The 16,783-nt window shown below is 43.4% G+C and overlaps 1 protein-coding gene across 1 annotated transcript; it reads right to left on the reverse strand.

Annotated features, from left to right (window-relative positions):
* Positions 1 to 10,151: 10,151 nt before the first annotated feature.
* LOC131259015 (adipokinetic hormone/corazonin-related peptide-like) lies at positions 10,152 to 11,822 on the reverse strand. The gene is made up of 3 exons (XM_058260424.1): positions 11,764 to 11,822; positions 11,486 to 11,684; positions 10,152 to 10,629 (listed from the first exon to the last, which is right to left on the reverse strand). Exons 1-3 carry the CDS (start codon positions 11,775 to 11,777, stop codon positions 10,504 to 10,506), a joined length of 339 nt encoding a protein of 112 aa, XP_058116407.1. The 5' UTR covers positions 11,778 to 11,822; the 3' UTR covers positions 10,152 to 10,503.
* Positions 11,823 to 16,783: the final 4,961 nt, after the last annotated feature.

Consider the following 16,783-nt stretch of genomic DNA (forward strand, 5'->3'; position numbering starts at 1 on the left):
TAATTGGAAACTACTACGGTTCGCTAATGGGTTCGAAAGATCGCACCATAAATCGGTGTGAGCTATCGGAAATGGTATGTGGCTGGATTTGTTAAACGTGTTTTTAATTTAATTTTATTTTTTCCTCAACATTCATGCCGAGCATCATCGAAATTCATAAGCTCGACACTGGTGGGCCGCGCGCTAAAGGAAAAGAATCCAATCCAATCAGTTTAAACTCGACACTGTTACTTGCTTCTAAACAGTTTCGCTTTGCGATCCCGATGGAGAGGGTGGGTGGGTGGTAGCATAAATTTAATTTGACGTTTGTTTAGTTTTTGTCAGCTTTCGAGAGCTCCACTCAGATTCGCAACAGCATACAAAGTTCGACAGGGAAACGGTTCGGTGGAAAACTTCTATTCATTTCAAACGAACGCGGAGAAAAAAAGGGAACCTATAATCCATGCCGTCAATGATGCGCGTGAAACCGTTTAGGAAAATTGGAAAACAAAACCATACCGCACTTCATCGAGATCAATTAATTTTCGATTATAAATTCAATTTATTGAGTGCTGGGTGCCACCGTCGTGTTGTTGCTGCTGGTGCTAATTCAATCAACTGCTGCACCCGATCGAGGACAGTTTTTCCGCTTCCGGAGGGCACGTTTTTCCTCACCCGGGAGCACCCGGGGCAGTCGGTCGGGAAAATGCGCCTCGGTAAAAGGCTTTTATTTTAATGGAATATAAGCACTGTCATCGATGGGGAACCTACGGACCGTCACCCGAAGCACTCGCCGTTGAAAGAGCACCGAGGGATGAAGCGATGTGCGATCCGGGTTCCGTGACCCGATGGCTTAATTTGTGGATGTGATTTATTTTTATTAAAACGTTCACTATTTATCACAATTTTCCTGCGCATTCATGAACATTACTTTCGCTTCCCTGTGTTGTGGCGCTTGCAAACGGGAATGCATAGGCAAAAAATAAACCCACGTAGGCAATAGGCAGGAATTGTCGGCATCGACGAGATAAAGGGATGTAATGGACGTAGAGCGACTAGGTTCAAGTATTGTTCCGCTTCCTATTTTTCCCATCCCTCACAAATGCCTTCTACGAAACATCCACTCGATGTAACGAGAGGGAAATTTTGTACGAGGGGCCTTTTCATGCCAGAAGTCAACACTTCAAGGACGCATCCGCTGGATGTCGGAGATCGGTATAAGTATCAAATGGTATTGTCCCTTTCCGGGACATCGAAATCGGCGGATCGCTTAATCTAATTTTTGTGCCAACTAAGTGCCAGCTCATGCTGCGCAATGATGGTGTAAAAGAAATTAATGATTACCATGCGAAGGGCACAGAATCGATGAGTGTGCCACGTTTTCAATTGCAAAAAGTCAATTTTATGAGATGCAATATTAAATTTAATTATGTTCAATAAGTTGGTTTATCGAATAAATGAGAGAGGGTTGTGATTGGGAGGATTTTTTATGTGTAAAATAAAATAAATGGAGAAATTACGACAAAATAACGACAGAAGATAATGTTACACCTTATTTTCAAAATTTTACTCACATCTCCACACATGTAAAAGTTTGTTTATTAGTTCGGAGACATAATAGAAATATTAAAAAGTGACTATTTACAGCAGAAAATATAATATAAGGTCACGAGCTAATTTGATGTGCATTGACGCAATCGTGAGGTTTGACTTCTTTCAAACAAAACCAAACTAGGCGAAAAGAAAATTCTTTCCTTGAGAAAGGAAAATATACTCCCCTGACAAAGGATTCCCATCAAAAAGGTCTCCCAGCGTTTCGGTTTCCCTTTGGCACGCTCCCAACGAAGCCGGGTGTTAATGAGCCGTAAAAATTATGCTCCTTCAGGATCCAATCCTAGCCCTAACAAGCGCAGAATCTGTGCGTCGTTGTCTGTATTTGTGTGTGTGTGTGTGTTTGTTTGTGGCTGGGCGCGTTTGATGGCACGGCAAATATTCATAGCTCATCGCACCAGAAATGACGAACGATCGAACGACGGCGGAACGAACTGCCAGCCCTGCAAACCCTCCATTTTAGCTTCCTTTTCTAGAAAAGCGCTCGGAACTGTCGCTGCAATGGGCGGAATGAGGTGGGGGGGGGGGGGGGGGGGGGGGGGGTAGAAGATTACAAGTAAAAATGTCAAACAAATCGCATTAAATCAAGTCTCGTAAAATGGGAATGTTATGAATACCGAAAGCCGCCACGGGGTTGGAAGCTTGGAGCAGCGAGTACTGGGGAAACTTCCGACAAGCATCCAATAAAACGGATCGATTGTATGTTGTCGGAACCGTTTTGCAAGGATGTTACTAGACGTTGCGGGTGATTTTCTGTTTTTCGGTGTTGATTTTGAGGACATCAACTGGATTGGTTTTCGTGATCATTCCACGGAACCGATATTGAGATTTTTATCTTTTGAAATGATGAAACAAGGATAACGTGATATTTTCAATGAATTTTAATGGATTCAAATGGTACAAAAAACAATTTAAATACGGATGAAAGAAATTTCCTGTGAGTCGTTTTGTTTTTGTCATATTGCTAAATTATATTGATTAAAAACTTAAAGTTACCCACAGTCCAAATGCTGCATATCATGATGTTAATATTATTTTAGTTTCTTAACCTTTATTGCTCTTCTATGCGTATGTTTTATCTAAATACTTTTTAAAGTACCTTCGATTTTAGCTTTCCTTCTACCATCTTCTACCGTTTTAAATCTCCGCCCCCTTTTTGTCGACAAAATTTAGCCTCCCACTTATCCAATCTTTTAACCAGCCCGTCCTCCCTCTCACTTTGAGGGCCTCGGAACAGAACTCGTTTATTTAATGATGCAATGCGATGTCTATCGATGAAAGTCATTTTCGGATCAAGATTCTTTCGTTTTTTTTTTCATCATTTTACAAGTGGTTTTCTTTGAAGGAAACCAAGATCATTAAGTGGTAGTTGAACCTCAAATGCAATTACAGATACGTAGGATGCATCAATGACTGACCTTTTCTGGGGCGAGTCGCGATTGGTCGAAGCGCTTGAGCATCCAGGCGGGATGTTTAAACCGATTCGAAGACGATTTTTTAAAACAGTTCTTAAGGGAAACAGTCTACTATAATTTTATATATTAATTTGATATTTATATATTAATTTGAAAAGGTTAATTGTGTGGACTGTGATATGCAAATTCTGTGTTTATTATTTACTGTTTTTCGTATAATTTACCATAGAGGAACATGTCAATAACCACTACAGTGGTTTTCCTTCAACCTAAAAGAATTATTTAAACGAATGAAATTATTAGCGTACGAAGTATGTTTTTTCAATGCACTTGTTTCTTTTACCCTCAATACTGAACATGCTCGTGATCTTTTTACTTCCATTTTCTTTCCAAAGTCAAAGTCCCTGCCCATTTTCAATCTCCTCCCCACGTCATGTGGCCTTCCGTCGGCAATCATTTCTGGTGCATAATTTATTGCCCATCGTTAGTCATTCAAGAGGTATGTACTTTTCATTAAAATGCCGAATGAAGAGAAAAAGAAAACAACACAACACTCGCACACAACAACGGCAAACACGAAGATGGTGGTTCGTCGATGGTGTAGCTTTATAGGGCCGTTTGTCCTTCTGCTGGAATGCCACGGGATGCTGCTGGGAACCGTACCGGTGCTCCATCACGAACATAAGCATACGTGCAACGATAAAATAAAAATGGGATCGGGAAAGGAAAAACACATAGAAAAGTCAAGTGAGCAAAACGAAATAACATGGATCATAACACACCATTACAATGGAGTAGCTAGATGAGGTGGAAGAATGTCGCTCTCGCTTAGGGAAGGTGTTTGGGGAGGAAGAGTACGCGGTTATATGGACACTTGGTGGGGAAATAAAAACAACATAACGAAACGTGTTTCTTGTGTTTGCTTTAGATGTTTGCCTTTTCACGCCACCATTTTGTTCCCCACCAACCTCCCCTCGTCTCGTTGCCCGGCAAACCTCTTCCGCCTGGACGCGAAGATTTGTGGATGCAGTTTATGCGCTTAATGAGGCTGTAAAAGCGTCAGTTCCAGTTACTTCACCCGTTCGTCTTTCCGGCCGCCGAAAGCTTCACCGGGCGTCGTATGCCACACCTTGCCCGGGGCCAGGATCATCTTCCGTCCGGCATGTTCTTCTCCTGCTCACGCCAAACCAGTCGTACGCCAAGAGTACGCGAAAGCACGGCTTAGGGTTTAAAATTCACGACCAGCAGAACATGTGCCCGAACACGGCGGGATGGGTCTATTTTTTTCTTCCCTCTCTCCTCCACAAACGACATGATCGACAGCATGTTATGATCGTAAAATGTTTAACGCCCCCCTTTAAAATAGGATGTTTTTGCCTCGATGGTTTTTTGTTGTCCCTTGATGGAACCATTTATGTTTTCGCGTCCGCCGACAGCAATCATGTCATGAGGATCTTCACGCCAAACACTTCTTGTTTGCACAGTATTGTTCTTTGGGATGTTTTTAAGTTAATGCTGGGAAGTTAAATGGAGCAATACACGAACCCGTTATGGCTTTGGGGTCAATGATTCGACGGTTATGGGAATGTCTATTCGTAAGTCGCATTTTAATATCACGATACACTTTATGATAGAGAATTGAATTTTTAAATATAATTTTATCATCATTCTAGTATTTATATTGATCCAAAATACCAGGTTTGAAAAACTTAAATGGTATGAAACCTTATAACAGAGTTCATTCTTTTTATTCATTCAAATTTCGATTCGATTGTGCTTTTTTATCCGGGTTAAAAAAACCATCGATCAACCATTATCCTTCATTCAACCTCACAAAACTTGGAAGCTTAATGAGAAGAAAACACGGCCCAGTTTTCACATTTTAACATTCCACTGAACCAATCCTGTTCTAGTTTATTATGCTATTTTTCAGTGAAAACCGTTCCGTTTCCTTTGTATCACTCACTTTTACCACCATTAATCAAACCATTCGGAAGGAAATAGTTTTCCAGACCCCCTGGAAAATCATTAGCTTAGTGTCAAATTGATCATAATTTGAACACTTCCAGCCGGTTGATCGGTGGCTCGTGAGGTATAATTAATTAAAAACCTACCGAAATTCATCAAATAAATAAACGAAACCAACAGGCAGAGAAAGGGACGATCATGAGAAACCCGTTTAGCAAACAAAAAAAAAAGGATCAGATCGTAAAAGAAGGAAGGAAGTGAATGGAGTGGAATGGAGGTGAAGCACGCTCAAACACACAATGCGGCATCCAAACGAGCCGGAGCAGGGACGGCTCAAAGGTCTGAAAGTCAATCAAAGACTCAAACAGACCGGATTATTATGATCCTAGGCGGGTTTATTTTTTCTTTCACTTTCGTCCTTTTTATCCGCACGGCTCACGCAGTTAACTTCTGTCACAGGACACAACACGGATCCGATCCTCGGCTTAACTCCGACGCCCCGCCAACGATACACCGCGGTCACGCTTCCACGCACCCCCTCGGGCGACCACCGGATTTAGGACCTTTGGTTCCGGTGTTGATGTTTTCCTGCCTTTTCCTTTCGCACCGTCCTTCTTGGGTCCTGTTTGGCTATCGATTTCCGATGTTGGTTCTGTTAATTGAACAACGAACTCAACGGAAATTAGCACAACAATAACACCCAAAATCACCTTCTTCCAACCCCGCTCCTTTCCGTGGTTCCCTGAAGGACCTTCTGCGTTCGATGTCCAGGGAAGGACAAACGAAAAAAAGGTATCCTAAGTAGGAAATTCTGGAGAAAGAGTGAAAGGAGGGAAAATAGGACTCCTTTCCATTGACTTCTTGTTTTGGCCAAACATTCCGATGAGCGATATCGTTCCGGGTCGCATTAATGCCCCGGTCGCTCGTCGCCTAAAGCCTGCCCTGAGTTCCTCCCACCTAATTCCCCTTGTGGCCAGCTGCGGAAATTGATTTCGGAAATTCCTAAACCTTCCGCCTTCCTTCCTATTCGTTAGAAGTCGCACCCAAAGATCGAAAAGAAAACTGTTCTATTTTCTCTGTCCCTCCCAGGACGGTATTATCTCACTCGGGGTGCACTGTCCGGAAGGATTTACGTCTGGTTTGCGTACGGATCATTTCTGCTACCATGCGTTCATTGCGCTTTACGCTTGTTTGTGTTTCAGAGACAGTTTTTTCTATCTGCTTCGGGTCTCTATCGTCTTGACACGAGCTAAGAACGATGCCTTACCCCGGTAACGCTTCCGGTATCCTTTGTTCGAGCTCGGGAGCTTGATGGACTTATCCTTGTGCCGAGATTAGCCATTTGATGTTGTTGGTGCGGAAGATAAGTCATAAAAGTTAAGTAGACCTGAAGGCAGAAGAAGAAAATATTTTCCGTAAAAGGTAGGACATGGAAAGTTTTCCATTTTTCAAGCATACTTATTTCTATTGATCGTCCTTATGGTGTTACAACTATCAATCCATGTGGAATGTTGGCAGGACTTCCTTCCTGCGACCTGGGTTGGGCTGTTATTATTTTGAAAACCAAACATAACCAATCATTTTATCAAAACTAACTTTGTAGAATTTATTAATGTTTAATATTTTCAAGCAAATACAACATCGTTCGGTTGTCAATCTCGTACATCATCATAACTTACATTAAAAATCAGCACATGGGAAATTGGTTTTCGAAAATGAACACTTCATACGCTTGAGGCAGGATTTCTTCAGCATTACAGTCTGTCTCTGTCCTGAAATATCCCCAGCAAATAATAATCGATGAGCAGAGGCAATTAATAAATTACCCATCGGCTAATGGAACGCTTCAGTTGCTTCTGTTGGAAAGACAAACACAACCTCGTTCAACGCAAACCCTCGTTTGAGACGTCAGACCAGTTCCCATGTGAAGAAAATTGTACCATATTTGTCCCTTCGTTCTACCTCAGGCTAATTGTTAGGTCACCTGCGTTGACTTCCCTGCAAGGAAAATGCGCATCCGTAACTTCCTGGCCTTCCTGCCAAGGGCTAGAGAAGATTGAGGAAAGCAATATGCGATTTAGAAACCGATGCCGAACCCAGCTGGAAAAGCCGTTTCCTTGCGGTAAACTTTCCGTTTACAGTTTCGATGGTATAATCGATGCAACAGATGTCGGTTTGAAACGGATGGCAACCGAAATAGCCGAGGGATAAATATATCAAACGAATTCGATTTCACATTTCACTCTCGTTATCAAAGAAGATCAAAGATGTTTCTTGACGGATGAAAATGCGAAACAGATTTTTCTTTGTTTTTGTAAATTGTAAATTGTAAATTGTAAATTGATTCCGATACAAAAACCCCAAGAGCTCATTAAATCGGTCGTATGAAGCGAAGCAAACGAAACGACAACAAACGGAGAAAACAAACCCAAGAAAAGGCACCAACGATTAGGCTCGCCTCCAAGAACAAACAGTCAAGCCAATCCTTGTGTGAAACAATCCCGCCTCACGGTAGCACCTCCGGCAAGCTCGTGTGGTGACATTATTTACGATTTATTTACATTCCAACCTTGGGCGCGCGCGAAGATGAGCAACGCGATGAGAGTAAAAATGTCCTCACCAGCGGAATTCATCGGAACGAAATCACCACCACGCTCGGCCACGTCTGCCTAGCTTTTACCCCCCAAACGCATTCCCTAAATTTCGAACCGTCGCATCGGCCAAAAAGGGGCGATGATAATTTTAACGGTTCTAATGATGATAAATATCATTATTATTTCGGATAATGAAGTTTGCCACCGGTTTTTCCCGGTGCTTTTTCGACGCTGCCGATTCCCTGCACCCGCTGGGGAGTGGAGGAGGAAACTTAAGCGCATCGACCATCGAAGCGGGGTCGATCAAGACCGTCCCCAGACCTTCCGGGATCGAAATGGAAACCGATCGTCGGTTGGCCGGAGGTCGTCTAAGAAGTTCGAAAATCACACGTCGTAAATAATCATTTAAAATTGGATCCACGCTTCAAGTCAATTTGGGTGCCAGGGGACAGGGGATAAAGAGAAGCTGTTGTTTTCAACGTTCCATGTTCGGCTTCCGTTTGGGATGCACTCCCGAGCCGGCAAAAATGGGTCCAACCCAGTGGCTACTAAAAAGGGTGAACTTAAGTTGATTGGATTTGATTCATGAACGACGGTGCCGGCCATTCTGGGGAGAAGGTTCCAACCGAAAATCCTAACCCGAAACCGTTACCGGAAACAGTTCGGTAGTACACTGTGGGTCCCAAGTTCGCAGTGGTGGGTCGAGTACGAGGTGGCACGATGGCGATGATGATGATGAAAACAGAAGTGATTAGGTTTATTTTTAATGGAGGATAAACATAAATATGAGCATCTAATGATGCGGCCAGTCTATTTCAAGGTCTATCGGCGCACAGCGAGAGTTTTAGCTATGATTTGTGTTGAAAAAAATAGGTGAGAAGGTAAAACTAGTTAATTTTTAGGATATGCCATGGGTGGGGGTTATTGTTGAAAAGTAGTGAAACTGTATAGACACATGTGTTTAAATAAAAATTTAAAGGAGCTTCTTGACGAAAATTTCGAAATTTTAGAGAGAACTTGTTTGAAATAATTTACCGACGGCGCGTTCAACACAAAGAACATCTCTTTATAAGAGGGATGTGCTTCATCAAAGAGGGAACTGATCAAACCAACGCCAACTCCTTCAAACAAATATCTCTAATTATTACAGCACATTCAAATCGCTTAGTAATTGAACCCAAAAATCAAGCTTAAGCTGACTCTCTCCATTGAACTCCGCTCTTTTCCTTGCGCCGACAAGTGGCCGCTTCAGACGCTACAAGTTGCCTTTGGCTTCGCCGTCAAAAAGGAAACGGACCGACACGAACCAACCAACCAACGCACCGACACATGAGTCGAGACTTCTTTCCGATCGAACCCGGTAGTCGATTGATGAGCAACGGCCATTGTACGCCTTCTCCAGCGGACGGTGCTTTGGCGGGTTGTTTGGTAAACATAATTTAAGTTATTATTATTCTCCCAATGAGCAGCCAAACCGACGAAGGCTGCCGGCCGGATGGCGTTCATCATGGCGGCACTCGCACGATCGTCCGACCGGGTGAGGATGAGTTTGCAGGTCAGCTTTTGCCGATGGGGATGGGACTGTTCAATAACGCCACAGATGGTCCGGTCACAACGTACGCCGCTCATTCGGACATATTCAATCTACGTCGGAGGTTCCCCTGCATCTCCCTACACCTGAAGTCAGTCAATTCTTTCCGTTTTCATTTGTCGGGAATTGTTGAAGTTAATCGCTCAAGTACTCCCGGCATTCCAAACCGACCACGGATCCACTCACGCCCCGTCGAAGGATTCTCCCACCTTCGCGCGGGGTAAAGTGTCCGGCGTTCGCTGGCATTTGGCGTGCGGTAGCATTCGGAAACCGATAATATGACCCTCATTAAAACACGTCATTCGCCGCCGACTCGACACCATGTATCCTATCCACCGTTGAGTTTATTGCATCTTGTCTTTACGTATATTATCGAGTAAGACATTAGGTTACAAACAACATTTTTAAATTTTGATAAATAAAAGCTTTAAATATGGATGTTCTAACGAAAAGTTTGATGATACAAAATATAAGTGATGTAAAAACAAAAATCTACTCTTTTCCTATGATTAGAAATTAAAAATTAATTTAAAGAAGCACATAAATTTAATTGCACCAAAATAGTGCTAAATGAACATAAAACTGTCTGAAACACTGACCGAATTACACCACGAGCCGGATAGTGTATAAGAAAGAAAACATCAATGATATAGCCGTCAAATGAAGCTATGAGAACTACTCGTCCTCGACGGAAAGGTAAATATTATTCTGACAGAAATTAATTTTCAATTCAACCCGCAGTCCGGCCGGTTCATTGCGCGACTCTTCACACGGCGGAAACCTACTCTTCAGCCGACACGGGACGGCTTTCTTTTCTCCTCCTTGGAAGAATGCACTCCGGGGGAATAAAACCGAGAACCGAATGAACACGTTTCAAACTTCTTTGTGACGGTTTTTTGATTTGTTAAGGAAAAAACACATCTCCGCACGTGAGAAAACGAAACTTTCGGACTCGGGACCACAATGCAATGGGCCGTTGGCGTTGGTTGAGCACAGGATTTTTCTTTTTATTCTTTCACTTTTGTTATGTTATTCTAATGCATTTTCCTCCCCCCCATCTCGTTGTTTTCATTTTCCTTTTTCTTGCCTTGACACTTGCACAATTTTTGCCCTCCGCTCATTCTGCTGGTGCCGCAGATTGGTGGAAAGTGTTTGTTTAAGTTTTGTTTTTGTTCCTTACACTACAGGAATCGGGATCTAAGTGGCAGGTTACAGATAATTGAATGCTTACATCCGTTCAGGAAGTGATCGGAATGGTTTCCCATTTTTGTTTGTTTCGGAATGTTTGGCTTTGGTTACCCACTTCCATCGTTATCGTACCGATTCGAGCCGTTGAGCCGTCGAGTTAGATGTGACTGTTGGTGAATATTGGCAAATTATTCCCACTGCTTGACTCCATCGAGGATTCGTCTGTTTGCAACGACTTCAGCAGCGAACGTGTCTCGCAAAGGGTAAGATGTTGTATGTTTTTCTGTCAATGAAGATAAATAAAATAAGTAGTTTTAAGTGTAAAACGATGCTTCAAATCTTTTGTAAAACAAAACGGTTCTTAAAATATTTATTGAATCCATGTGAGGAGGCACTTTGGTGAAAATTATGTTCCTGAACTGACTTTTTTAATACCATGAATTTTCTTTTGATGAATTAACGGCAAATAAAAACTAGTTGAGGTCGTCGAATTTCAAAATCAAACCCGTTGGTATGCCTAGCAACCACTAGAGGGACATATTACCAGTTAAATGACCTCTCCTCAACAAATTGTGAAGTAGACAATGTCAAATTTCACGGTTCGTTACCGGTTCGTTCAAAGGCCGAGGTGGCTGTAAAAAGATATGCCAAGGTGTTCGAATTTTAGTATTCGAACATGAATTTTATTTTCAAATTTGTTCCTACTTTTTAAAATATTTAATTTCTCAATTCAGCACCGGAAGTTTTGCTACAACAAAGAGTGACCGATCGTAATTACATTCTATTTCAAATAAGGACATTGAAGTGCCAATTCAAAACATTTTCGAAGTAGTTTTGAAATCAACGACCTTTCAAACCGTGAAATCAGAACCGTGTTTGGTAAGGTTTAGAAAAATAAATCACAAACAAGTTGATTTGGTTTGAAACATGTTTTCATTTGTATCTGTACCACTTTAAAGTTAAAAGTTTTGCAAAAACACGTATCACTTGTTGTTGGGCACAACTGAAATTGAAAGCTTTTCGAACTCAAGCACATTTCTTGCCATACACATCTTCGCGTGACGATATTTTACCAAAATCTTCGGTCAGGGCATATCAAATTGAAATAGTTGTTTTGATATTGTAAATAAATAATCTACCGTTACAGCCGAACACAAGTTGTTAATAGAGCGCCAAATGGAGCCGCATTCGCTCGATCCGCTCGAAGATTCGGGCACGGTACGCTTGCCAGCATTCCAGTCACGGGAGAATGTCACTTGTGCCGAGCCGGGAACCGGGAAAAGCACCGCGCACAGCACCACCAGCAAGAACAGCTTCGCCACAAGAAGATGAGATGATCTGAACAACGATCGAATGAAAGGGTTTTACATTGCATTACATTCTCACAAATCACAATCACTCGAGTACCAATATTCACCTGTTAGCACACATTTTGTTGAAAGGAAACTTCAAAGGGAACACTTTTACGACAATGTTACCACTGCTGTCACCAAAGACTGAATACACCGTGCAGCGAGTCCAGGGTACGCTTTTATACTTTTCCACGTTTCCGGCATCGCTTTAACTGAGACCAGATTGATCCTTCCATCCGGAATCCGCTCAATTTTCCCTCCTTCCCCCGAGCCGAGCAATACTTTTCCCCGCCCGGGCGCATGCAAATATCGATCATCCGATTGGGAACGTCACCAGGGAAACCCTACCGTGGAATGCTGGAAAGGGTGACGGGCAAAAACTGGAACGGAATGAAAACTCCATTCCATCCTGTGGTCATTTCACTCGTTCGATGGTGAGGGTGAGAAAAAAAATAACACGCAAATCTCTGGACACAAACGTCTTTGATTTATTGTGACATTTTCCGGACGGTGCTCGATGTAATCCTATTGTTGCGGCGAAGGCGTCGTGTCGGTGGGAAAAAATCCTCCCACCGAGCAAATGTTTTCCGCGGCCACTGTTGCTTACCAGGATTTCCACCGAAAAAACAGATGGAAACGCAGGTAAACAAGTTTTCCCTCCAGCGACACCTACGCTCGCTTTCGCAAAGCGGGTAGGAGATTTAATGCATAAAATTAGCACATAAATTTTGAAGAAAATTTGAAAACTTTTCGTCGAAGATGCAGTGGGTTATTTTTAGCTACGGTGTAAACGGTAAACATTCACATTGTAATTTGATTGTGAATGAGATAGAGCTGCCATGAAGATTGTATTATTTGCCTAATGCTTTTGATTTACGAAAGCGTGCCATTGCATGTAAATGAGGGTTGGAAAAACTATGTTATCCATTCATCAACTCAATGCCACCAATTTTAAATTGTTCATCATTAAACGGAATCAAGAATCATTCTTCCACGTAAGACAACAAGAAGTGCCAACGACCGTTGTGGCGGGAAAAACAAAACTATTAGTGTTCGAACCCAGCGAACCCATACTGATCCATGCTCATCTGCATACAGGTCTTCCTCAAAACCAAACCATCCGTCCGACGTTGCGGAGTAGAACCCTGGCCGGACCGGTTCGACTCGATGGTCACCGATGTAACTTCCGCCGTGTTGCCGTTTATCCGGCGTAATTAAAAACAAAACACCGCGTGTTCGCCGGGGGAACGATTCTGGTTCATTTCACTTTCCACCGCCCCTCCCCTTGGCGGTGGGATGAAGCTGGTGGCGTTGTCGATAATAAGTGATGTAATTATCGAGCAAATTGTTCTTGTGGTTCTCCGGACGCGAGCGCGTTTGGGTGGGGATTGAAAGGGGATGCTTTGGAGGAAGAATGTCGGACCGGTAATCCTACACGGCGAAACACTAAGGAATGCCGCCCTAGAGGATGAACCAGAGGGTTGTTTGGAATGTGTGCGGGCGGAGAGAATTCTACGGTTCCGATCAAAAGGACCTCCAGTCGATGGACCTCACGCGGCTCCGTAGGAAGTAACCTTCGGAAGGATCGATACGTGCTCCGTTTGATGCAAAACTCCACGCCCTCGGGGAGGAAACCAATTTGATTGCACTCACCTTCACCCTCATCCCCCACCCCACGAAGTGTGGCCAGGCATCGGGTCGTCGGGTGGACGTTTAATTAACAATTCGCCATGCGCCTTCGACGGGTGTGATCCGCGCGATCATCATAAACAGTGGGGGACCTTTCACCCTCTGGCCCGTCCCTTCCGAATCATACATATTAATGAGCGGGAGAATCTCGGTACCTTCACGCCAACCGCCAGCAGATCATGTCATTCGGTCGATAAATTATGCTTCCGAAGACGCACGGAGGCGATCGGTTTTTCGATCCTCCATTCTCTCGCTCGCTGGCCGGTGGAGAATGTTTTCCCGGAAAACTGTGATATCTCCCCCCTCCGTTCCACGGCAAAAGACCCGACCTGAAGGACCAAGCAAACTGCTAATGTGATCGTAATTGGTGTCAGGTTGTTGTGCTTGTGGTTCTTTTCTTCTCCACTTCTATCCTTGCGATTCTCTTTTAGCCCGTGTTTTGATCCATTTTGCTCTCGTTCTATCCCGTCCATCCCTCGCGTTTCCCTTCTGTCTACCGGTGCGAGTATGATATTGCAAGCTAAAGTAGTGACGAGTACGAGAGTACGGCTGAGTACCAACTCATTACCGAGCAATGACAACAATGAGTCTTCGGTTCGGTTGCGATGGCGCGCAGCAGGTCCTTGCCGATGGAAAACTACCAAGCGTAGCATTCCGCAGCCCGTCGTAAGCATACAATGTTGCAGAGGATCAGAACACAAAACATCACAAAAAAGAGGACGCCGGAGATAATAGTGGGCAATCATGCGTTTGAATGGTACGGTAGAGATTTTATGTCTTTGCAGCGCGTATTAAGTCACATTATTGACATGTCGATGGTTGTGGTTTTGAGGTTGATTCGACATGACATGGTACGATTAATTTGAATTTTGGTAGCAATGAACATACTTCTAGCTAAAATGGGAAATTATATAAAATATTTACGAAAAGAATTCTGTTTAATATGCTCTGTTATCAGTTAAATCCTGTTATGAACTTTGAAATGTTTCTCTTTTATTTTTTTCTGACGTTCAATAGGCTCCCTACACAGAAAAAGACAATGTAAATCAAACTTTTTTTTGTAGAAAGCATAAGGACTGCACATATTTTCATATTAACTAGTGTTGTGCCTTATGAGTTTTTAGGAGAGATTAATTCAAAATGGTCCATAAAACTTTAGGGATTTGAATCTTTAATCATTGATGAACCTTTCGAAACCATGATGAATCTTTCATAAATCCTTCACGAATCTTCATAATTCTTACATTAGCGTGGATAAAGCTATCAAAAACGAGTCATTCTTCCCTTGTTTCGGGTTTTTCATTTCTGTTCTTTTTACATTAATGAATCTTTGGAACTTATGAATCTTTCATTAAAAGATTCATACATGTCAAAAACGAAGTAAAGAGTCGTACAGATTCATGAATCTGAGTTGGAATCCCATAACTCTAGTTACAACGAAATCCAATATGAGAAAAAACTTCCAAACGACCAGTAAACCAAGTCATGAAAGTAAATTTGTTGGGCAGAGGGAGAGATGTTCAAAACGTTAAAAACATAAAAAAGAGAAAAGTAGAATATTTTTCAGCTAAAACATCCGATGTTGTTAATGTTTAAACTCACAAGGTAATGCATCTTATTTATGATATTCCTGTATTCGCTTTCTTTATTATTATTATTATTATTATTATTATTATTATTATTATTATTATTATTATTATTATTATTATTATTATTATTATTATTATTATTATTATTATTATTATTTAATATTTACTTTTTTTTTGTCTGCCACTTACGGGCTCAACAAAACTTAAAATTAAGATACAAAAAACAGGGACTTAAGCACTAGACCCTGGCTCAGACTACAAACAAAGGACATGCAAGGACCAAAAAAGATGCTGTTGAACCTGAAGCAGAAAGAAGGCATAGAAAAATAAAGCAAAGCAGGAGTAGAGGATATTGAAGAGCGGAAATTGGAGAGGGAAGAGTTGAAATCGAAGCGTTTATGATGATGTAGATTTTTTGTAAATTTTTACAGTTTAAAAACATAAAAATATTTGTTTTGAAATGTTCAACCACATTTATCTCTTTAGGAACTGATTATTTCACTTTATATTTTGAAGTTTCCATAGTCTAAATCCATTTGGTAAATCACACTGATCGGGAAGCATCAAAAGAATCATGCACTCCCGCGAAACTATCGATCGCGATCGATCGTGATCGCGCTACATCGATGGACGCTCCTCCAGCAGTTGCATGATCCCGATGGTGGCGCCTCACCAGCTGAGGATCGCGCAACGTGAAGAAGATCATGCCCGGCGACACATTTTCATTCATGAAGAAAGCCGGCGTCTAGTAGTGCAACACGCGGACAGAAAAACCGGCTGCTTCGAGCCCGTGGCGGGGATACGGGATCGCATATATCGTATGCCGGTATGCTGATGCTGATGCTGCAGCCCGCAGCAGCATTCGGCCGACGGCAGAGCTACTGAGCGGTTGTAGGTGTTTAGCTGATGCAGTGCGCGTTCAAGTCGTGTTCGTTTGAAGGAGCTCGACATCCGCTCCGAAGAATCCGGAAATCGGTGATCGCCCAGCCGGACGAAAGCGAGAGCGATCCCCTCCTCCCCGGGGCGGTAACCGAAAGAAGGTAACCGAAAGCTTAATCTAAACGGTGGACCATCTTCCGTCGTCGCGTGAGATTGAAAGGCCGTGAGAAAGGGCCTTTGCTCACGCCTCGCCCCCGGTGAGCCGCGATAAGCGAATCACGCTCGCTCTCCCTCTCGCGCTCCCGCGATTCCACGAATCAGCGTACAAGCGCGCGATCGTCGCGAGCCTGTTGCGCCGCGGGTTCCCCAAGGAAGAGGACGCCAGCGACGGCACAGAAGGCGCTCAACGCTGGTCCCGTGCAGAACGCGTATTTCGGCCAACCAGTGCTCCACCCGAACCCGCTCGGTACCGACTCCGAGAGCCCTTGCGACTGAGCTACGTCGATTCATTTGGTGCGACCCCACCGACCGATCGCGAATCCGTGCGATCCTTGGAAACAGTGCCCGGAACGGAAGTGCATGCCCACGGTCGGTTCCGTGCCGCTCGAGTAGAGATAACCGTGATCGTTTGCCCCCCGCTCCGCACACCATCAACCCGGCACGCCGTCGAATTCCCACGGAGCGGCTCGGAGGTGAGCTACCGACAACGGAAGCAACAAAGTGCGCGTGAATCGATTCGTGCGTGCGTGCATGCGTGCAAGATCACGCTAGCGAGAACTTGTGGGGCCACACACTCCCCCACCAGCACACCTACGTGCACCCTACCCCGGCCAAAAGGCGTGCGAACGTCACCGAGCGTCGGTGTGTTTCCGATCGTGACTCGTTTGACGATCCCAGCTCCCCGCAGGCCTCCTTCCACGACCGGTGT

Source organism: Anopheles coustani, chromosome 3, assembly GCF_943734705.1.
Source record: "Anopheles coustani chromosome 3, idAnoCousDA_361_x.2, whole genome shotgun sequence".
In the NCBI taxonomy this organism is placed as follows: Eukaryota; Metazoa; Arthropoda; class Insecta; order Diptera; family Culicidae; genus Anopheles; species Anopheles coustani.

Bases quoted from the DNA above. Each gene is read 5' to 3' on its own strand.
- LOC131259015 (XM_058260424.1), bottom strand. The intron at 10,630-11,485 runs GTAGATTATTTA...CTTCATTGACAG, and splicing joins ACTTGTGTTCGGCTGTAACG to AAAAACATACAACATCTTAC.